The 25056-nt window shown below is 28.4% G+C and overlaps 1 protein-coding gene across 1 annotated transcript; it reads left to right on the plus strand.

The window, feature by feature from the left end:
* The first annotated feature begins 15165 nt into the window (after positions 1-15165).
* On the plus strand, positions 15166-20393 carry LOC117930751. The gene is made up of 7 exons (XM_034851446.1): positions 15166-15372; positions 18224-18397; positions 18482-18574; positions 18961-19071; positions 19375-19515; positions 19802-19936; positions 20022-20393. The coding sequence occupies exons 1-7, from the start codon at positions 15166-15168 to the stop codon at positions 20391-20393; spliced, it is 1233 nt and encodes a 410-aa protein (XP_034707337.1).
* The last annotated feature ends 4663 nt before the right edge of the window (positions 20394-25056 follow it).

Here is a 25056-nt window from a genome sequence, read left to right on the forward strand (position 1 = left end):
CTCCAACAAGATCCACAGGAACTCCGTCAGAAACCCTCTCTTCTTCTTCCTTCTTAGATCTCTTTTCCACTCTGGATAACCCTCTCTAGCCAAAGAAATCCTCTCTCTCCGCTCCAGAAATATGCTCTGTTTCTTCCTAGCTTTTCTCACCTTTCTCTCCGCTCCCAGAAATCTGCCCTGTTTCTTCCTAAAGCAACCCCACAAGAAGCTCCCTCCCCAGAAAGCTCTCTGCAACCTTCCAAAAACCCCAGGATCCCTCCCCTCTTTTCAAAAGCCTTTTCCCAAAATATCACCAGAAACCTCTTTCTTTTCTATCCCGGATCTGCCCCTCCTCCAACAGCCTCTGCAGAAAACCACCTCAAAAAGCACTCCAACCTGCAGCCTCTTTCTCTCTCCTCCGCTCCTCCTAACAGCCTGCAGGAACCTTCTAGAAGACCCCTCCACGTGTCAGCCTCTGATTTGCTTCCCAAAAAGCAAGGCTGATTCCCTTATAGCCAATCCGAGAGTGACACGTGGCTCGCTGGGGCTCTTCCACGTGGCAAAATCAGCTGCATGGAGAATGAGGCCCAAGTGGGGGTCTACAATTATGTAATACATTACAGAAAGCTTTTCATAATGAATACAAATGAATGTACAGAAATGGTAATTTCGTCCCGTCAAAAGGTCGGGTAGTGTTGGAGCTGTTTGGTACAAATCCACACATCATCTGACCACACAATCTCTAAATTTTGAGCTTTCAACTTCCTTGGAACATGGATCATCTGATCTGGAAGAAGGGTCCGACGAGCACTGGAGCCAGCCACTGAGAATTCAAGAGATCCAAAAGCTTGTTTTAAAATGTTTGTCTTTGAAATTGTAATATCTAGTGGACGAGAGATCACTAATATAAGCCATTCTGCAACCTCTCCTGGCTCGCCATTTGGTGCACACATTGACCAATGTGTCACCCTCATAGGCATGCAAAAATTCATCTGAATCAACATAGAACATATTACCTTATATTCCTCTCAGTTCCTACAACTGCAAGAACTGAAATCCCCAAGGTATTCTTCAAATAATAATGAGCCACACGGCTGCCCCGCTCCGGACAAATTACTTGTTCTCATATTGAGAGAAATGTCTATTGAAAGGTGGATTAAGATGGGATGAACTGTATTTTCACGCCCCTATATCCAAATTGCTTAATATTGATTTTCCCAGCAAGGAAACTGGAGACTCTCAACCAATTTAAATTCGCACAAGAGAAGTCAATTGCAGGTGATCTTGTTTAACATCTTATGAGGGGGCAGAGGAAATAGTCATTATTTCTTCAAGAAGATGACTGTTGAGGATGGGTTAGGACCGGAATTCGATAATTGGGTCTCCTTTGGGATAGACTGGATGGAGAAAAGGGTGATCATACACATAGGAATTCATGCAGGTGGAAGGTGGAAGGAAAGGAATTGAAGGTAGTGAGTATGAAGGTTGGGGATATGGGTTTGACGGAGGAGATTTTGATGGAAAGTTTTGGAAAAGTTTTGGGTGGCTATGCATGCACGGGCCACATGCACATGGGCAGTATGGTGGTGGATAGGTGGAACTAGCAACGTGGTTGAGAAGTGGGTCCAATGCTGCTTCTTTCTCCGTATCATGCCCAGAAACAGAAAGACTCCCAAGGTGATGAACCCCTCGGGCTTAAGGGTAGCTAATGCCAAAGCTTCTTCTGGTACAAATTAGCAAGAGAGCTACATCACTTTGCCAGCTCCGGATGAGGTGTGCACAGTGACTCCAAGTGTTGCAAGGTGGGGCCTGGGGCTTAGGTGACTGTTATTGGTATGAGCGATTGCAATGAATCGAAACTTTTGATTTCTACTACATGTCAATTGACCTACTTTTCCTTGAAGAGGTGGTTTGATAATCCGGGATTTAGCTACATTTTAGCATATGAGATGCAACTTCTTTCCCTCGTGAACCTCAATCAAAAGCTTGAATTGGGCTCACTAACAAAACCAACCCAGGTGTTTTGTATTCCACGAGCCTTGACCTTCGTGAAGCCTATCTGAGAGATATCCATACAATCTCCTTCTGGACCTCGCTGTGTGGAGCTAAATCCCATAGCGAAATGAATCAATCTCAACTTTGGCCAGCAAAGAGAAAGAGATGACCACTCATTTCATATCCTCCATCTATAGCATCGACTATATTTCCACCCATTTATTTGATACAGGATCACAAATTTCACCAGAAACATTGAACTGAAGGAGAGCATTCAACAATCTCCTCATTTCAAAAGGTGCATTCTGAGATAACAGATCGGAATCCCAAATCCACCTAGAAGTCACTCCGACATCATCAACCGTTGAGACACATACTCATGCCCACTAGAAAAGTTACCAATAATAGGGGAAGACAAAAATATGAAGGAAACCAAGGAAGCAAAGCATTAAAACTAATAAAGAAAACACCAAATGAAGCTTCCTTTCATGGGTCATCAGTGAGCTTCCTAACTGGTGGGAGAGACCAAAATGGACTTTAAATATAAATAGTTGGATGAATAAATAAATAAACATGGTTGCAAGCATCTTATAGAGAAACCAAGATAGAGCCAAAGAAACAGAGCAGGATGGTACAAAAATGGGAGAGTACACAGTATGCAACTATTGTACCTAAACGACTCCCTTTGAGCAAGGATTGCTTGGCTTCAAGCACTTGATTCCATAGCTTCTTCAAACTTAGCAAAAGTCCCCTTCTGCTTCTTCGTTTCTCCATTTTTTCACATTCTCTCAAAACCTCTCTACTGAAAACCTTCTTCCTCCTCTCCCATTCTCTCAATCGGTACTCACTTCGATTTTCTTCCCATCCAAGCCTCCACCAGCTCTACTGCTCTCCGTTCAGAGATGTCTCCATTCTAACCACCACCATGCCGAGGTAGCAATGTCTTTGGCCATGCGTCCCATGCAGCCCACTCTCTCTCACTGAGATCGTCCCCCACTCCTCTGTAGAGATGGTGCCATTAACCTACCTAAAAAAAAACCAAGTTTCCTGAGTGGCAAGAAAGTGGTGACAAAAATCCCATAAAATGCAATCAATGAAAGTACTTTAAAAAAAACAAATGTAGGGTCTACAAATGGACATTTTTGTAAATAATTGGATAACTCATTAAAAATGTATGTATTTCAAATCATTTTTAAATAGATAAAGATAATACTAATTTAAAATATTTGAGATTCTTTTTTCTAAATATTTTCATATTAATAAATCAAATCTCACTTTTGCCTATTTTATATACAATTATATAAACATATATTATAAATAAAATAAAATAAAATTATTGTAAATAAATAAATTTTAATTTTCGTATCTTTTGTATAATAACTATATAAAATATATAAATAAAATTATTAATATTTTAAAATAAAAAATATTTATACATATATTATCATTCATTTATTCTGCTCAACGTATATTTGAATTCAAAAATACAATCTTTCCGGTTATTAATCATACAATCCTCAATTTTTTAATATAAAAATTAATATTATTTTCTATTTTGGTTACTTGGAAGACTTGTACGAAGATAGGAAGGGACAGAAAAAGGTAAAGCTCGTTGGTTTCATCACAAGCAGGAAGTCGTGTGTAATTCCAAGGTTGGATCCATAGCCAAGAAGTGGTCATCACATCCCATGTTCAGGTGATTAGTGTGGAGTGTATTGATAGTCCTGCAGTGGTTTTGACTCCTAAGCATTACAAGAAATGCTTAGTTGTTGTTACACATACACTGTCATCTGGAATTCATTTGTGTTCTAGGCAGTTTAAGAACAATAAGGTCAAGCCCTTCATTCTAACTAAGTTACATGGTTACCCAAAATTGAAGTCATTGCTTTGCAATGGTGGAGTTGATATGCAGTCTTAGTTGGAGGTTTGAAGGATGTTCAGGAAGTTCGAGACCAGTTCATCTTCCAATTAGATTCCACAAATAGCATTGACTGGCAGCAAGTTGGTGCAACTCATTGGGAACCACCTCTTGAACCTGTACACGAATGGAAAAACATGAGTCCAAATGTGCTGAAATCTTTGTACATATGCGAATATCATGTTAGAATTAGTGGATTAGAGCAAAAGAAATCCTCTCTTAGTGAATCTATTGATAGGAATACCAGTGCCGAGAAGCAGTCGGGAAAAGAAAACTGGGTGAGATTTCCAAGGCAACCATGGAGTTCAGTGGGTACAGATTTCCACTTAACCAATCAAACACTGTTCTATGTGGTTGTCAGTTGAAGAAGACAAAACGGGTAATTGGCATAGTAATGCACGCCACCTACCTCTCAATCAATGCCCCACTCATGCATGGCCACCCTCCAATGTACCACCTTGAAGTAAATGTGTCTGTCATCCTCTTAATTCTTCACCTTTTTATGTCAAAATTTAATTTTCCAAACTCCAATTTTTAAAATCCAATTTTTAAATTTAATTTTCAAAACTTTAATTTTTAAATAATTTTCAAAACTTTAATTTTGAAATAATTTTCAAAACTCCAATTTTCAAATTTAATTTTCAAAACTCCAAATTTCAAATAATTTTCAAAACTCCAGTTTTTTCCAAATTTAATCTTCAAAACTCCAATTTTCAAGTTTAATTTTCAAAATTCCAATTGTCAAAATTTAATTTTAAAAACTCAAATTTTCAAAAAAATTTCAAAACTCCAATTTTAAAATTTAATCTTCAAAACTCCAAATTTCAAGTTTAATTTTCAAAATTCCAATTGTCAAAATTTAATTTTCAAAACTCAAATTTTCAAAAATTCAAATTTCAAATAATTTTCAAAACTTTAATTTTCAAAATTTAATTTTCAAAACTCCAGTTTTCTGTTAAATCCCACTTTGGTTTTCAAATAATTTTAAGTTGTTTCTTTTCTTCTTCCTTCCTTAGGGTTTAGGGTCACCAAAAATCTCATTTTAATAAACTTATCACATTTCCTTTTAGGTAAACATTTTCACAAAATTTCTTTGATTTTAAGATAATTTCTCGTTTTTCTCGATTTTTAATAAACATGAATGAATTTTTATAATTCCACAATAATTGAAATTATGGAATTAATTCATGCAAAAATCAATTAGCCTTTGGTGAGGCCCCACATATGAGTTTTCTCTTATATTTATTAATTGCTATGCTTAGTAAACATTGTTGATTTTTGCCCTGCTCTGTGACATACATGTGGTTATTTTGTACTTGAACTAATCTTGTTTTCATGATGACATATTATTATTTCCTGTTAAGGTACACTCCCAAGCCCACTTTGTTATTTATTCTCCATGCAAGATTGACTTCTAATGTATGATTATTCTTTGGTAACTTGATCCCCGGACCCAAACTCGGCTTTTTACAGACTTTTTTTTTTTTTCAAGAGTCACACTTAGGGTTTTTCTTTCTTATTTTGCTTTTTCCCTTTAAAAATAAAACAAAAATAAGTGGCGACTCCAAGTATTTTATAAAAATCATATTTTTCAATAAATAAAAAACGAGTAGTTACATCGAGTAGGAACACATGAAGTAAAATGTAGGATCGACAACTTATCATGTCATTCAAATCAATTGACAACTAGACTCTTCTATGTCGATGTTTCATTTCTTTCGGATATTTTATTATTATTATTATTATTATTATTATTATTATTATTATTTAGGAATTTTTTTCTCTAGAAGCATTATAAAGTAAGAATTTGAAAAAAAAAAGTTTATTATAGTATTAATAAGTTAAAAATAAATTCATATTCTTGATAATAAATAAACCAATAATAAATTTGTATTTATTATATAATATTATAATTATTTAATATAACAGCAAATAAAATTTATTGTAAGAGTTTTTGAAATATAAAATGTTTTACAATATGGTTGTACTTTGATATATAGTATAAAAATAAATAAATAAACAATTATTTTATATTAAATAAATTAATCATAATTAAAATAATTAAATATTACTAAAATTATTATTTATTATTTGTTATTTAATAAACAACCTTATTACTTTTTGAATTGGTAATTATGATTAAATCGGATTTGTTTAACAATATTTCCTCTTAAAATTCTAGGAAATAAAAAAAATATTAATCTTATTTAAATAGGAATTTTTTGAACAATATTTCCTAAACTTTTAAAAAACTAAAATAAGAATCGTACGAGGTGTTTGTTTCTAGAGAGAAAGAAAAACTCTCAAATATTAAAATAAAAAAATATCTAAAAGGAAGGGAAATAATAATTTAAATTTTAAAATTTTAAAAATTTATTTTCCTTGATTTTTTTTCTTAATAAAAATGATTAATTACTCTAATTAAAAAAAATGATTAACCATTACCAATTTTAAGTGTATTGTATTATTTTTTAGATGAATATTACAAATAAAAAAAAACAAAGAGTTTATTTATTTTATGGGCATAGAGGAACTCATCTCAATTTTTTTTCAAATAAAATTATTTATTATTTATAATTAATAAATAAGAAATATTAGTATACAAATATTAATTTTTTTTAAATGATTAATAATTAAAAAATATTTATTTTAATATTAGTTTTTATTATAAATTACTTTATATCAATTAAATTTAAAATAAGAAATTAATTTATTTTTCTATATTTCTTTTATTTTTAAATTTTAAATTAAATAATCATATTTTCAATATAAAAGTGTATCTATTAAAATTAATTTAAAATTAAAATAAGATGAAATTATTCATTTTTTAAAAATAGAAAAATTAATACATAAAAAAGAAATCAGTAATATATTTATTTTTTAAAAACTCAAATTAAAAATATGATAATAGCTTTAATTTTTTTAATACTAGAATAAATAAAATTCATAATTTATTTTAAGAGTTTTAATTTTTCAAGTTCATAAACATTTTTTTAACAAGTTAAGTATAATAAAATTTAATTTAAAAAAAAATTGATATGATAATACTCATGTCCCGATGTTTATTTATATCTATAAGATATGTTAAAGATTTTATAAATTAAACATAATAGTCATTCACAACTTGAAGAAGAATATTCAAATATAAAAAAATTATTACATATAATTAATTTAAAGAAGTAGGAACAATGTAAATTTCAATTGTATACAATAAAATCTAATCATCTAAACTATAACCACTATAGTCATGACGAGAAAGTGGACAGTGAGAATGTGATACAATGAGTATGATAAATGTGTCTGCAAACTGGGAGGATGATAATCTCATCTCCATTCGCAAACACATCAAAACATATATGACACTCTAAGTACATCTTAAGCTCAGAAAACCTAAAAATAGGAAATAAATTTATTTGAACTTGGTTGAGTTCTATATTTCCTATTTGATTATTTAGTTCATTATTATTTTGTTCATTATCTGAATCTATAGTATGTGATTTAATACATAGCTTTAAAATAAAATAACATAACATTAATACTACATTAATTGCCACAACTATTAACACTATATAAATAGACTTCATTGTCTACTCATGCAATCGAAAATGAGCCTGATGTGTTGCATGCAAAATAAGAATAAAAAGGAATATGAACAAACATGTGTACTTGTAAAAAAAATACAATAATAAGAACAAATTAGTTTTTAGAAGAAAAAAAGTTTTTAAAAATAATAAAAAATAATATAAATTGTGTGAACGCAAGGATAAAAATATTAAAAAATTTCAAAATATAGGATAAAATTATTGCTTCTGAAACACTTTTGCAATTTTGCATTATTGATAATGCACATGTTATGCACGTGTAGTAGTTTTGTTAAATGAAACAAATTATTGGAATGCTTTATAGATAATACACATGTTATGCTACTAAATGGAACTAATTATTGGAATGTTTTATAACAAAATGTGTTTTTTATATGTTTTGTTTTATAATTTGCAAAAATTCATATTAATATCAATCCATAATTTAAAAAATAAATAAAAATAAAATTAACACATTAAAAAAGAAATCGGTAATTTATTTATTTTTTAAAAACTCAAATTAAAAATATGTTAATAGCTTTAATTTTTTTTAATACTAGAATAAATAAGATTCAAATTTTATTTTAAGAGTTTTAATTTTTCAAGTGTATAGACATTTTTTTTTAACAAGTTAAGTATAATATAATTTAATTTAAGAAAAATTAATATGATAATACTCATGTCTCGATGTTTATTTATATCAATAAGATATGTTAAAGATTTTTTAAATTAAACATAACATACTTTCGATACTTGAAGAAGAATATTCAAATATAAAAAATTTATTACATATAATTCAAAGGAAGTAAGAATACGTAAATTAAAATTGTATATAATAAAATCTAATCATCTAAACTATAACCACTATAGTCATGACGACAAAGTGGATAGTTAGAATGAGATGTAAAACAAGGAGTGATACAACGAGTATGATAAAATCTCATCTCCATTTGCAAACGCATCAAAACATATATGATACTCTAAGTATATCTCATACTCAAAAAACCTAGAAATAGGAAATAAATTTATTTGAACTTGGTTGAGTTCTATATTTCCTATTTGATTATCTAGTTCATTATTATTTTGTTCATTGTCTAAATCTATATTGTGTGATTTAATACATAGCCTTAAAATAAAATAACCTATCAGTAATGCTACACTAATTGTCACAACTATTAATACTATATAAGTAGACTTCATTGTCATCACATCCCATTGAAAATGGATCAGATATGTGGCATGTACAGTCCCCATATCGCACAAAATAAGAATAAAAATGAATATGAACGAACATGTGTACTTGTATTAAAAAAATACAATAATAAGAACAACATTAGTTTATAGAAGAAAACAAAAGTTTTAAAAATAATAAATTGTGTGAATGTAAGGATAAAAATATTAAAAATTTCCAAAATATCAGAAAAAAATATTGCTTCTGAACCACTTTTGCAATTTTGCATTATTGATAATGCACATGTTATGCACGTGTAGTAGTTTTACTAAATTGAACAAATTATTGGAATGCTTTATAACAAAATGTGTTTTTTATATGTTTTTTTATAATGTGCAAAAATTCATATTAATATCAATCTGTAATTCATTTTTAAAAAAAATAATTAACACACTAAAAAAGAAATCGATAATCTATTTATTTTTTAAAAACTCAAATTAAAAATATGATAATAGCTTTAATTTTTTTTAATACTAGAATAAATAAGATTCAAATTTTATTTTAAGAGTTTTAATTTTTCAAGTGTATAGACATTTTTTTTTAACAAATTAAGTATAATATAATTTAATTTAAGAAAAATTAATGTGATAATACTCATGCCGCAATGTTTATTTATATCAATAACATATGTTAAAGATTTTTTAAATTAAACATAACATACTTTCGCAACTTGAAGAAAAATTTTCAAATATAAAAAATTTATTACATATAATTCAAAGGAAGTAGGAACAATGTAAATTTAAATAATCACTATAGTCATGACGACAAAGTTATGATAAATGTGCTTACAAACTGGGAGGATGATAATCTCATCTCCATATGCAAACGCATCAAAACATATATGACACTCTAAGTATATCTCATACTTAAAAAACCTAAAAATAGGAAATAAATTTATTTGAACTTGGTTAAGTTCTATATTTCCTATTTGATTATTTAGTTCATTATTATTTTGTTCATTGTCTAAATCTATATTGTGTGATTTAATACATAGCCTTAAAATAAAATAACATATCAGTAATGCCACACTAATTGCCACAACTATTAATACTATATAAGTAGACTTCATTGTCATCACATCCCATTGAAAATGGATCGGATGTGTGGCATGTACGATCCTCATATCACACAAAATAAGAATAAAAAGGAATATGAACGAACATGTGTACTTGTATAAAAAAAATACAATAATAAGAACAACATTAGTTTATAGAAGAAAAAAAAAGTTTTAAAAATGATAAATTGTGTGAATGCAAGGATAAAAATATTAAAAATTTCCAAAATATCGGAAAAAAAATATTGCTTCTGAACCACTTTTGCAATTTTGCATTATTGATAATGCACATTTTATGCACGTGTAGTAGTTTTGCTAAATGGAACAAATTATTAGAATGCTTTATACATAATGCACATGTTATGCACGTGTAGTAGTTTTACTAAATGAAACAAATTATTGGAATGCTTTATAACAAAATGTGTTTTTTATATATATTTTTTATAATGTGCAAAAATTCATATTAATATCAATCCGTAATTCATTTTTTTAAAAATAATTAACACACTAAAAAAGAAATCGATAATCTATTTATTTTTTAAAAACTCAAATTAAAAATGTGATAATAGCTTTAATTTTTTTTAATACTAGAATAAATAAGATTCAAATTTTATTTTAAGAGTTTTAATTTTTCAAGTGTATAGACATTTTTTTTAACAAGTATAATATAATTTAATTTAAGAAAAATTAATGTGATAATACTCATGTCTCGATGTTTATTTATATCAATAACATATGTTAAAGATTTTTTAAATTAAAAATAACATACTTTAAACTTGAAGAAGAATATTCAAATATAAAAAATTTATTACATATAATTCAAAGGAAATAGGAACAATGTAAATTAAAATTATATCCAATAAAATCTAATCATCTAAACTATAACCACTATAGTCAGCGTTTCTTCTCCTCTTACCACACCATTAGGTTCATCTCTAAGCCCTCTCAAATTTTTCTCCAAAAAAAAAAACCTTCCTCCCCTCAAACTCTCTTACTCTTTCGGCTACCTGAACCCCACTTCTCTCTGTAACACAGCCAACGAAGAAAACAAAATATATCTCTCCCTCTCACCAGCAAGCTTGCAAAACTCGTTCCTCTGTCTCCCTAAGCCCAGGCTCTTTTTTCTCGAGTCCCAAAAACGTTTCTCATTCTTTTAGTAACAAACATGCTCCCTCTTTTCCAAATAGTTGTCTACTTTTTGCTTGTACAATTTTGTACACCCCTTGTACAATTAATATAATAACCTTGTATAATGGTATAAATTTCATATATATATATGTATAAATTATATCCACATGAGTGTGTAAACTATATTCTCAATAGTTTGACATTTAAAATAATTAAAACAAATAAAAAACGTTATTTTATTTTATTTTCAATGCAAAATGTAATTAAAAATAAGACAAAGAAATTACTTAAAAACTATTATTTAAGCCAAGTTTATTTATTTATTTCCTTTTATTTTTGGAAATAAAGAAAAAAGAATAAGAAATTTATTTAACCATAAGAAATATGAATATGAGATGAGTTAGAAAATACCAAATTTATTTATTTATTTCATTTTATTTTTGGAATTAAAGAAAAAAATAAAAATTTTATTTAACCAAAAAAATATTGATATAAGATATGTTAAAAATAGAAATAACCCAAATTTATTTACTTATTTTATTTTATTTATTTAAATTAGAAAGTAATTTATTTTAATAGATTAAAATGTGCACAATTGATTTATTACTTTGTTAATTATGGATATATTAAAATTTTCTATTAGACAAAAAGTAAATAAAGAAAATAAAATAAAAAAGAGTAATAAATATATATAATTTGGTTATTTAATTATTTTTCATATAAAAGATAGTCCCACAAAAAACACATAATTGATCAATTTCTTTGTTTAATTGTAAACATACTATATATATATATATTTTTTTATTAAAATAACTAATGGAAAAAATAAAAATGGATAATCAATTAATTAAATTTAATTCTTTTTATTATTTTCATATAAAAAATAATACTAAACAAGGTTTTCAATTTTTATTTTTAAAAATAGTTTTCATTTTTTAATTAAATGTTTTTTCAAAAAGAAAATATAAAAAAATGTAAATCATATTACCATTTTTTTAGAAAGTATTTTTTTAAAATAGTTTTTGAACATAATTTTTCTTTATTTATAATTTAAAATATAAAATAATGTTGATTTCAATTATTTATAATAAAAAAAATTAAAACAATGAAAAATCCAAATTGTTAAAATAGAATTATTATGGTTGCATGAATAGTGGTGCAATAAAAACAAAAAAAAAAAAAAAAAAAAAAAACTTATGTGAAAAGTCATTGAGTATTTTAGTCCATCACTATTTTATATCCTTAAAAGGTAATATATAGAAATTTGAAGGATATATTGATCTTTTAATATCATATATCATTTCACAATTCTCCCAAAAAAATTATCCATTGACTTTTTTTAATTTATCATAAGAGCTACAAATTAATATTTATTGTACTCAATTCCTCACTTTAGTAGGTTAGGCTATTAAGGTCTTTTGCCTTCTAAGTAAATCCCATGGATTAATCACATGTGAAACCGTGATTTTAGTCGTAATGGAAGATATGATCTTGTAGCCACCTAGCTTTTCATATGTTTAAAAATATACAAGACAATTATATTAAATATATAAAATATTTTCATCTTTTTATTAACATCGATAAAAACACACAAGTATACTTATCATAGACATGTTTATACAAGTTTGGAACAACCGGTACAAATACACTTAGTACATTGATGTGTGTTGAAAGTAATATTGATATTTGTTAAAAGTAACATTAATATATACTGAAAATACAATTGATGGGAGGAACCTACCATCCTTTATTGATTTAGGATAAGGTAAATTATCATCATGGTTTGACAAGCCCTTTAGCCCGCTCCAAAATCCCTAAGCCATTTTTCTTAGGGTCGAGAGGATTTGAACCCAGGCCACAAGGCTTGGGTTGAATCGTGGCTACTAATAAACCAAATTCACTTTTGTAAATAAATATTCACAATAAATATGTTAAACTTTATTATTAAAAAATAAAAAATAAATTAATTTTAATTATTTTATTTTATATTTTATTTAATTGATTAATAAAAGTATAAAAACCAACACTATAATTTTCTTAACAAGTCTTTTTTTATATAATTTATATGATAATTAAATATTAAAAAAATATTAAAAAAATCATATGCATCATTATTTATTTTACATTATTGAATGCATTTAAATTAAATAAATCATAGTTTTAATATTAAATATATCATCATTTATCTCATTAATCTTATTTTAAAAAATTACTATCACTTCACTTTTAAATTTTTACATTTATCCTTCTAATTTTGAATGTTTTTATTTTAAAATATTAAAAATATAATTTTGTTCAAAAAATGCTAAAATATAAAAAAAATAATGAAGTTCTAATATTTTATAAATTAGAATTAATTTGATAAGAAAAATAATAAATTATATATTAAGACCGACATATTTTTGTTTATCGATATTTTTCTCTTTAACTATACTTATGTGAATTATATTTACAAAATAACTTTAATAAATCTATTTTTACTTATTTTATGATTTTATGGAATTTTTCCAAATATTTCCATGAATTTTAAATAATTTTTCCTCACTAATATTTCTTCGATATTTTCAATATATCCGTGTTTACTGATATATCATAATTATAGTTGTTACATGTCTTATGCAATAGTGAAGTCACATGAAATGCATGCCTGGAAAAAAGGATATCACTCCATAAAAAAAGGATCATTAATGAAAGAGTATACACTCGAGGGTGTGCTATTTTTTATTGGTTCATTTGAAACGTGCATAACTTTAATATGCAAATTTTTTAATTCTAATAAAATTAAGAGAAAATTAGTATAAAATATTAAATACAATTTTTATGAATATATATATATATATATATATATATATATATATATATATATATATATATATATATATATATATATTATTTTATACAAAAATTTCAAAATTTTAACCAAGGAAAAGGTTAGAACCACAATGAAAATTTTATTTTATATAAATAAAAATTAAACATTTTAATCAAACAAAAAGTTAGAACTACAATCAAATTAACCATTCTAACTACAATCAAATTAACCATGATCATTGATTTTGATTTTCACATGAAAATTTAAAATATAAATAATAAAATAATATGATAATGATATTTTTATTTAATTTATATGATAAGATTTATTTTATTTAGCATGAATATATAAAATCTTACGTCCTAAACATTTAAATTTGTTCATTATATATTTATTTTTATATTAATTATATTATTATTGCTTTGTATTTAAAGTATCCATAAATAATTAAAATCAATAAATATGAAAAAATAAAAGAGTGAAAAAAATGAAATTAAAAAAAAAAATCTTGAGAGGATGTATAACTAGCATATTTTAAAAAAAAAATCCAAACGTGGCATGACATTAATTTATTGATATATTATTTTTAAAATAAGTATGTACAAATAATATCATTAAAATTTAAAATAAGTATGTAAATACCATATATTAAAATTTATTATTTAGTAATTAATACTTTAATTTACGTAAAATTAAAGCTTATTATAAAAATATTTAAATTTAAAGATTTGGTATTACTTCAATAAAAATAAATTACTATTTTATTTATCAACATCACACTTTTACATGTTTCATTATTATCTTTCTTTTTTTCTATTTTGAGGATGTCAAATAAAAATCCTTTAAAATTATTATATTATTATTAATGTGGTTTTTAAATTAATTACATTTGATTCAATTTCCGGTTATAGCTTTAGGGAGAGATTTTATTAGCAAGAGACATTATTCTTTTCACTCATGCCCCTTTGTTTTTTGCCCCCGACAATTTTACAAATCAATTGACAAATATGTGGGGCCGAATTCAATTTCCTTTCTAAAATATATGCATACTTTCTCGAGCCGGAGTATAAAAGAAATTATATGTAAGAGATATTCAAGAGAAATGACAAACAAATCAATTATGTACATTGTACACATGAACTTTAAATTTGGAAATAATTGTTTGACGGATTTATTATTCTTATTTTTATTTTTTTTAAATTTAATAATATTTTTAGAATATGAGAGTAGAAAGATAATTGTTTTTTTTTTTTTAGATCTTTTGCATTTAAGGTAGAAAGTAAAACCATATAAAAAATCTTTTATAAAATGTAATTTTACTAGCTTCATCAAAATCACAAAAAATAATATCCAATGCACTCTCTCTCTCTTTGATCGCACCTCTCTAATTATAATAATTATCAAATTGACAAGTGCCATGTGATGAACACCCATCTTTGATGGAGCCTGAAGTAAATCTAAGTCGACATGATGTTTGGGGGTAAATCCGATCGAGTAGATGTGACAATCCGTATTATAACAAATATAAATGACTTTGGTGGAAGTAGAGTGGATGGTTTAGACATCTGTACTAAGGGTACTATTAATGTCCCAAACTCGATTCTTAATGGTGTAACTAAGGAAGCATCAACGTGTAGTGAAAATGAGTCGACATATGGGATGAGGGTATTAAAGGTGAGTTTGAAGATATTGTAGGTACTAACAATGGATCTAAAGAGATAGGGAACTGTATTAGTACTTATATTGGGTATCAATAAGTGGTGACTATACTAATAGTGGATTTATAGAGGTAGGCCAAGAATTATTTTCTTTTTTCTTAGAGAAAGATAGGCCCATAAATAATGTAAGATCCAATAATTGATAATCAACCCACTATAAAAAAATAAAAAATAAAAACACTAAAATGCCTCTTTGGCAAACTATTCCCATTGTCATGGAAGCTAAACTAAAAAGTATGCTCATGGAAGGTATTTTCTCTACGATTTGAAAATTTTCATTCAAAAACCAAAAGAATAATAACATAAAATTTGAATTAGAAATAAATTTAATGTATTTCTTTAAAGTACAAACCCTTACAATACAATAAAACTAGAATGAATCTGTTCATCCAAATGAAATTTCTCCTATTAAAGCTCCTAAACATAATTTATACTCATCTAAATATTGATTAGAATCTATCATCGTAATCGACTATTGAAACATATAAGTTAGGATTTGATTTCCTAATTTCTCATATTAAAAATATCAAAATTAATGAATAAATTTCAACAATTTAATACACGTAGCAACCTAACATAATTAAAAATCCTAATTACTATCTAATTATCAATTTCCTAATTGATTGCATAATATTCATTATAAACCTTTTTTTATAATCTTTTTAGTTTTTTTCCATATACAAAAGATATTATTTTATTATTATGATTTCCAAAAATATCTATCTTAATCATATATAGTATTTTTTTTTTAAAATATATTAAATAACTTTTTTTAAATTATTAGTTTCCAAATATATTTATCCCAATTATATAAAATAAAATAAAAAGAAATGATTTTTTTTTTAAAAGAATCTATTATTAAATAAAATTTCTCCTACTAAAGCTCCTAAACATAATTTATACTCATCTAAATATTGATCAGAATCTATTAATCGACTATTGAAATATACAAGTTAGGATTTGATTTCCTAATTTCCCATATTAAAAATATCAAAATTAATGAATAAATTTCAATAATTTAATACACATAGCAACCTAACATAATTAAAAATCCTAGTTACTATCTAATTATCAATTTCCTAATTATTGCATAATATTCATTATAAACCTTTTTTTTTATAATCTTTTTGGTTTTTTGCCATATACAAAAGATATTATTTTATTGTTATTATTTTCAAATATCTATCTTAATCATATATAGTATTTTTTAAAAAAATATATGAAATTACAATTTTTTTAATTATTAGTTTCCAAATATATTTATCTTAATTATATATAAAAAAATGATTTTGTTTTAAAGACAAAAAAAAAAGATTATATAACATAACAACAATAATATATTAATAAAAAAATACCTTTAATCACCGATAGCATTCAAACACTGATAAAAGCAAATACCACAAATCACTTGATATTTAATGAAATTAAGTTATACTTTGGATTAAAAAAAAAATTAAAAGGATAAAATGTAGAATAGTATTATGATTTAGTAAGAAATTATTTTTTCTAAATAATAATAATAATAATTTGGGAATTTAAGATTGGAAAAAAAAATCCGCAAACATCTATAAGTGGTATAGAAATAAATTACATACAAATTTGTAATCATTGAAAATCACATTCCTTCCAAAAATTTTATGAGCATGTATGAGAATTTCTGCCATAATAAACGATAAAGATTATGTGCATAATTAATTGTTAATTATATCATTATATTCTTAATTAGAACAGTTGAAAATCTAGGTTTATAACCATATATATAACATAAAAAATGCTTTTTTTTAATAAAATTTTATATCCATATATAAGATATTTTTTTTATAATAATTGAGATGTTTTTCAACTATATATACAAGTTTTATGGTGAATATCTTACAAATTTTAGTGGTTTCTTCATATCTGAAGATTTTTTTCTCTAAAGACTTTTGAACAAAGTAAGAATTTTTTTTCTTCTTTTATCTATTACTTGAATTCCTTTTTGCCATCTCTTGATTTTTTTTATTTTTTTATTTTTTATTTTTTATTGTTTTGACAAACATGAACTTACCCATGCTTTTTTGTAAGGTAAAAAGTTGTTGAGAATAAACTGAATTTATCTTTTTGATACAAAAATTAAGTTTGAAGTTCGATTTCATAAAGTATAAATAGTCAACTCATCCTTTTAAAGGATAGTCTAGTGTGAAAAAAAATTTCATTTTTTTTAAAAGATAACTTCAAATTTAAAAATTGAACATATATGAGAGAAGTATCTAATTTTGCAAAAATTGTTACAAATATTTTTATAAATAAGGAGTTACTATTTAAACATAAATAAAAATATTTACAATTTTTAAGTTTTTTTTCATAACTTTTTTCAAACATTAATTGTGTAAGTAACACATCTTCTAGCATCAAATTTTAGACTATCGTATTTGTTTACTTTGTTCAATACAATTTGTCTACATTTTGTTTAATTATTTTATGTACATGTGGATTTATATCATTTCATGGAAATATAAAAACAAAATCAAAATCTTAATTTTATTTACCAAATTATATTTCATACCAAATTCATGAGAATGAATAATACCAAATCTTTTGATTCACCTTCAAGTCATCCCACTATGGGACAATATTATTCCTTAAATCAAGATATTATTAAATTTGTAGATATATTAAAAATCATTTAAATAATATTGATTTTCATTTGGGAGTGATTTTGGGAGGTGTAGTAGTCCTCTTTCATTGGTTTAGTAGGTCATTGTTGCAAAAATAATTATTCTCATGCATTCCTAATCTACCTTTTTTTTTTTTTTTTTTTGCTACAGGTCAAATCCATGGGTTCCATGGGTTTGAGAGTTGTTCTACCTTGTTTGTTGGTTTCTTATCTCTTTCTATATTACAATGGGGTTGAAGGATATAAGAAATTATCGAAAGAAGAAGATTTGGAATTAGAGAAAGAACTTAAGCGCTTGAATAAGCCAGCAGTGAAGACTATTAAGGTAAAAACAAAACTACAACTAAATATTACTAAATTTTGAATAAAATAAGAAAATAAATTCATGAAATTATTTTACTACATGCAGACAAAATATGGAGATATATATGATTGTGTGGACTTCTACAAGCAACCTGCATTTGATCATCCTTTATTGAAGAATCATAATTTTCATCCCCAGGTATGTTTTAGAATTTGATTTCTATTATAAATACATCATTTTGTGTGTCCATTAGTGAAAATTATTTTCATTTTTTTTCCTATATCATATAATATTATTAACATGTTGAGAAATAAATATAGAAATTAGGCAAGTAAATACAACACCCATTTTGCAAAATTAGAAGAAAAATATGCTTAAGGAAACTATATTTATTATTGGGATATTGACTCCTCATCAGATTAATTTATCCTAAGAGCTACATTTTAATGTAGTATGTTTAAAACTTGTGAGTTTAATATAGTAGAAAAAAAAAGGAAAAAAAATGCAAAAGGAATTCCTTTATGATCCAAATTTTTTTAATTATAAATCAGAAATAAAATGTTATTGAGATAATTTTGATGCAGATGAGGCCAACATCACCTCCTAGAAGAGTGAGCCCAGAGAAAGAGGTGCCAAAACCTGATTATAAACCCGTGAAATTGGGGTTGGAGGGTGGAGGATGTCCGATGGGAACAGTTCCCATAAGGAGAACTACTAAAGATGATCTCATTAGAGCCAAATTGTATTTAGAAATGCATGCTTCGAAAATTAATCCTCTTACTGACAAGCAACCCGGCAAACATTAAGTTATAATTTCGTTATAACAACATAATTGATTAATGTTTAGTGTATTTGCAATTATTTTTAAAAAAAATTACGATTATTTTCTTTTGTTTGTGAGAAAGGTTGATTTATGTTGAAAATCTTAGGATTGATGGAAGTACGAAAAAAGAGAAGAAGAAAAACAATTCAATTGACATTTACTTTGTATTGCACAGTTTGTTGTGGCTCAAACTACCGCAAATATCGATTATGATGGTGTTGGAGTGATGCTTAGCGTATGGAATCTTCTGGCTCAAGCTCCTCAATACAATTCAAAGATTAAAAATGGTGCTGAAAGCTTAGAAGCTGGGTGGACGGTGAGTGGACAAAAGATTTATCTTGTGAAGAAAAATTAATTATTTTAGTTCACACATTCACACCTCATTGCTTTGGTATATATATCCTTAAGATCTTCGGTTCAGTTAGCAAATGTGTACTCATTTATTTGTTCATTTTGTGTTTCAGGTGAACCCGTTTATATGGTGGTGATAATAGAACCAGAATGTATATTTATACCATGTAATAAGTTTAATTTAATTTAAACGATTACAATTAAACCTTTGGAAGAATGCATGTTGACATTGTTTGTTCCACCATGAACAGGCTGGTCAAGCACATTGTTTCAACACACAATGTGGATATATACAAGCTTCAATAGATATACCTGTGTACATGGTTCTCGAACCGGTTTCAACATATGGTGAACTACCATACGTAATAACCTTATCAATTTACCAGGTTTGCACGACATTTTTCTTCTCTTTTACTTGTTGGAATTAGCGATAAAATTAAGTTATCACCTCTATTTTCCCCATTAATGTAGGACACGATTAATCTGGGCTGGTATCTTTATTACGATGACAATCGTACCGAGGTAGGGTGGTGGCCAAGTCAAATATTCACCAATTTAGGAAGCACGGCTACGGGAGCAGAATGGGGAGGAGAGGTATTCAGCCCACCGAATGTCCCAAGTCCAGGAATGGGTTCCGGTCATCGGATAAAGTTGGACACCAATTATGATGCATTTTGCGCACAAGCCAATATTGTAGTAAATAATACGATTATAAAACCTCCTAGGGACCTAGAGCAGTTTGCTGATAATTTTAATTTCGATATAACCAATAAAGGAGATGTTGGAGGTGAACCTGGTTATCTGATCCTTTATGGGGGTGTTTCTGGTGCAATTGGAAATTGATATTTAGTTTACTTTCTGGATCAAATGTACTTTCTCTACTCATTTTATGAATAAATCTATGCTCCTATAATCCTACTTGGGCTGATATCTTGATTCCATAATTATGTACATAATTACAAACATGTGTATTTGTAAAAAAAAAATACAATAATAAGAACAACATTAGTTTTTAGAAAAAAAAAAGTTTTTAAAAATAATAAAAAATAATATAAATTGTGTGAACGCAAGAATAAAAATATTAAAATTTTTCAACATATCGGATGAAAATATTGCTTCTGAACCACTTTTGCAATTTTGCATTATTAATAATGCACATGCTATGCACGTGTAGTAGTTTTACTAAATGGAACAAATTATTAGAATGTTTTATAGATAATGCACATGTTATGCACGTGTAGTAATTTTATTAAATTGAACAAATTATTGGAATGTTTTTCCTCTGCCACTCTCAATCCTCGCAAATACTTATCTAATCATGTTTTTTTTTTTTTTTTTTGCAACAACCCTCATTTGATTCCCGAGAAAATCCATCCCCCATTTGATTTCCGAGAAAATCCATGCAAAACCCCCAAGGAAAACAAAAAAAATTGCTTTTTTTTTTTCTCCCTGTGTTTTCTGGATCTGTTTTAGGGGTCTTTTTCCTTTTATGCCACTGGATTTAAATTTCACGAACCCTAAATCCGGGATTTTTGAGCTAGGCTGAAGAAAGCTACCTTTGCCCGCAAATCATGATCAGATTACCAAATACCATCTTATTTGTTTTTTTAAAAAAAAAAAAAAAAATTGGTCAGATTTTGTATCATGTGCTTGGGCTGGACTGGTAGGAAATATCGGGAAATTTCCCAAAATATCGGTGATATTTTAGAAAAATTACCAAAAATTTCCATCGACCGGTAATCGACGAATATCGTGTCGAAGCCGGCCGATATGCGAAATTCCCAAAAAAAATTTATATTTCAAACATTGTTTACAACATACCCAAGACCCAAGAAACAAAAACGACTAAACACCAGACTCTAAACAAAACTGCAAAGTCCGAGACTCAACAAGAGAAAGACACTTGACACCCACGAAGCAGAATAAGAGCAATAAGTTGCAGAGCTTACCGACCGACCCATGTGCAACAAAGCAGTAAAGAGAAGATAAACAGAAACCATACTTGGGTAATCTCCACTCAAGCAATGTGTGAAAATCTCTCATTTCCCTTAGCTTCCAAGATCAACGACCTCCTTTCTCCGATTCCTTTCTCTTTCTTCCCCTCTCTTCTCCTTCCTTCTCTAATAGGAGACCCCCACAAAAAATTAATGGACGGGCATTCAAAAATGGAATAAAAAGTCCTCATCATCTAACAGAAATCTCTATTACTAGAAACAGCCTCCATTTTCCTCTGATTCTTTTAGTTTTCTTCAGTTCTGCTTCTCCCTTCTTCTTTAACAAGAGAATATTCTTCTACTCTTGATTTAGATAAAACCTTATACATATAGTGAATATTAATTTATTCAAAATAGATGTTAATAGATGGTTTTTTTTTTTTTTATATATTATCTTGGATAGAAAGTGTTTGGCAGCTACTGTCAGCCCCTTAGCCCCTTAACTTAACCATGGAGGAATAGGCCTCATGAGTAGGCCTTGCACCCATGAGAGCCTAGGATGAAAGCAGGGAAATCCTGGAGGTTTGGTGGTTCAAACTCTAGGAGCCATGTAAGGAGGCCGTAGACAAGCCAGACACGCACCACGTGCGCACCGTGGGCGAGCCAGACGTGCACCGCGCGTGCACCACGGGCAAGCCAGATGCGCACCGCACGTGCACCACGGGCGAGCCAAATGCGCACCACGAGTGGGCCAGACGCGCACCGCGAGCGCACTATGGGTGAGCTAGACATGCACCGCGTGCGCACCAGATGGGCATCGAGCCCGCACCTGACTTAGGTGGTGTAGATGAAAGCTGAGGAACTTGAAATTTTAATTTATAATTAAAATTATTATTCCATTATGTCTCCTCAGACATATTGATGTCTCCTCAGACATATTGATGTCTCCTCAGACATATTGATGTCTTCTCAAGAAACAATGAAAACGACTCATATTGCTCTTTAAGGAGGGAGCCACCAAGGAAAGCCTTGACCCCACCAAGGGGGCTCCATGGCGTAGCCTTAGGCGTGCCTAGGACACACGACGCGACTCGAGCACACACACATGGGCTCCACGACATGTGTGGTGTGCACCCCGTGGCCGCAACGGCACGGGGCCTAGTGCGGCCTACCCCCTCCCCGTGCAGGCACAAGGACGCCTAAGCCTTGTGCGGTGAGCCAACTGATGAAACCATGGGCGCAATGCCATGGTCTGATGGCTCCAAGCAATAGCTGACTCGCACCAAGATGCCTACGCACAACACAGAGGCGCAATGCCCTGTGCACCAAGAGGAATCAGCCATGGGCGCAATGCCATGGCTCGTTGCTGGGAAGTTGGAAGCAAGCAACAAGCCCAAGCCATGGGCACCTAGACATGGCACGGGCTCACACATCAGTGTGGGGAAGACACACTGATGCACCAGATGCTTGGTCAGATGGTTGGTGCACGCTGCCTGGCTCAGAGGGCCTTGATCAAAGACATGCTGATGGGCACTCGGTCATAAGAGGCACCTTGCAAGAGAGGGGTTGACTTGTTAGGGGGACTCTCCAGCAGCTTGGTGAGCAAGACCTGAGGAGATGGCAGTGCAGCTAGCTGATGGCAGTGCAGCTAGCTAGTGGCAGCTAGCTCAGTGACCAAGTCAAGCCATCATTTGACCTGTAGTTGGCTGAGGGATGATGGCTGGTGCAAGTGGGTGGCATGTGCAGGCCACTATCTGGGTGGTGGGTGGTTATGCAAGGCAGTTGAGGGCGGTTCTGGCCAGTTGCACAACCACCTAGTTGGCTCCAAGATTTGAATTGAGAAATTCAAATTTGTAACTGCAGCTTAAGTCTTTTAAAAGGGCTCCTGCAGCCTTGAAACAGAGGGAGAGAGTTTGGGGAAAGGGTTCCTTCTCGTATGCTTGGGTGAGAGCATTGTACTTTGGTTCAGGAAACAATTTTGTCTTGTAAGAGTGATTTAATACAAGTTGGGAAAGAATTCTCGTAACCTCGTGTGTGTCCCTATTGCTTTGTTCTTTCTGTGTTTTACTCTGTTTTTCTAAACGCTGGGAAGAAAGGTTGGCTAAGGAAGGGTCCTTAGCACCGTGCACTCGTGAAAAATTCAGTGAGATATTCAGGGGTGTGACAACTACCATTATCCATACTACATGGGGTGTCATCGCGCCAATTTTGGTTTCGTTTTAAATACAGTTGTATGGGTTGAGGGTTGACTTGTATAGTAATAGTAATAATAATAATAAATTTTAATAGAATTTTAAAAAAATTAATAATAAATTATAATAGAAAATTAATTTTGTATTCAAAATGAAATAATAATGTGAAATTGCACGGAGTTGGCAGCCCACCTCTATGTATTAAAACTTGAAAGTGACCTTGAATAGTGAACAAAAGTTTGGAAGCGTTATAAGGGTCAAGTTACTTAACCCATATTATAAGTATGTTTACATATTTACTCTTGTTTATGATAAAATTTAAAATTTGAGAAGCAGTCGATGTGTCCAAAACTATGTTTTTGAAATGTTTTGAAGTAATTTAGGGTCTATTTGGTTGTTATTTTTGAAAATTGTTCTAGAAAATAGTTTTTAAGAACAGTTTTTTGTGTTTTCAGAAAATATATATATATATATATATGTTTGGAGCTTAATTTTGGAAAACAGTTTTTGTTCTAAAAAAAAAAAACATGTTTAGCTGAGTTAATAAAAAAGTTTTTTAGAACAAGTAAAACAAAAAACATGTTAAAAAGATGTTTTTTTTTTCCAATTAATAAAGTGTTATCTTCAAGTAACTTTATATTATAAATTTATAAATAATTTTTATATACACAATTCATTTAAATTGAAAAAGTTATTTCATTTTAAAATTTTAAAAATAGATTTGATATTAATTAGATTTTAAATACCTTTTTTTTTTAGTTTTTATAAAATTTGAACAAAAATTGGGGAAAAATGAAAGAAAAGTAAATAAAAATGATAATAGTTTGATTAATTTTGAAATAATTTTTTTTATATTTTTTTAAAATAAATCAAACATGATAAAATCATTTTTATTAACATTTTTTATTTAATCTTTAATTTTATTAAAAATTATAGTATATTCTATTAAGATGAGATAAAAAGTTTTAAAAATAATTAATTTAATTTTTACAGCTAATTTTCATCTAACAAGTTTGTAAATAAAATAAATTGGACATGAAAATAAATGTAAGTAAGGTGAAGTTTGAAGATGGTCACTTTCCAAGGGATTCCCACGGCTAAAAATGGTGTTATATTTGTGTTGACCAATATATTTTACCAACCAATATGCTTTGACTAATAGATTTTCACTTTATATATGAGATTTTTTTTACCAACCATTTTATCCATACAAATGACCCTCATATCCCTTAAAAATATCTCTGACCATTCCAATCTTGAGAAAAGTATTTACCCAATATTACTACCTTATTTACATATTACTACCCTCATTCTCTGTCGTCTCTCATCTTCTTCAAAACTAAGAAAAAAATCATCTGCAAAACCCTCTCAATAAGCAAC

This window comes from Vitis riparia, chromosome 2 (assembly GCF_004353265.1).
Source record: "Vitis riparia cultivar Riparia Gloire de Montpellier isolate 1030 chromosome 2, EGFV_Vit.rip_1.0, whole genome shotgun sequence".
In the NCBI taxonomy this organism is placed as follows: domain Eukaryota; kingdom Viridiplantae; phylum Streptophyta; class Magnoliopsida; order Vitales; family Vitaceae; genus Vitis; species Vitis riparia.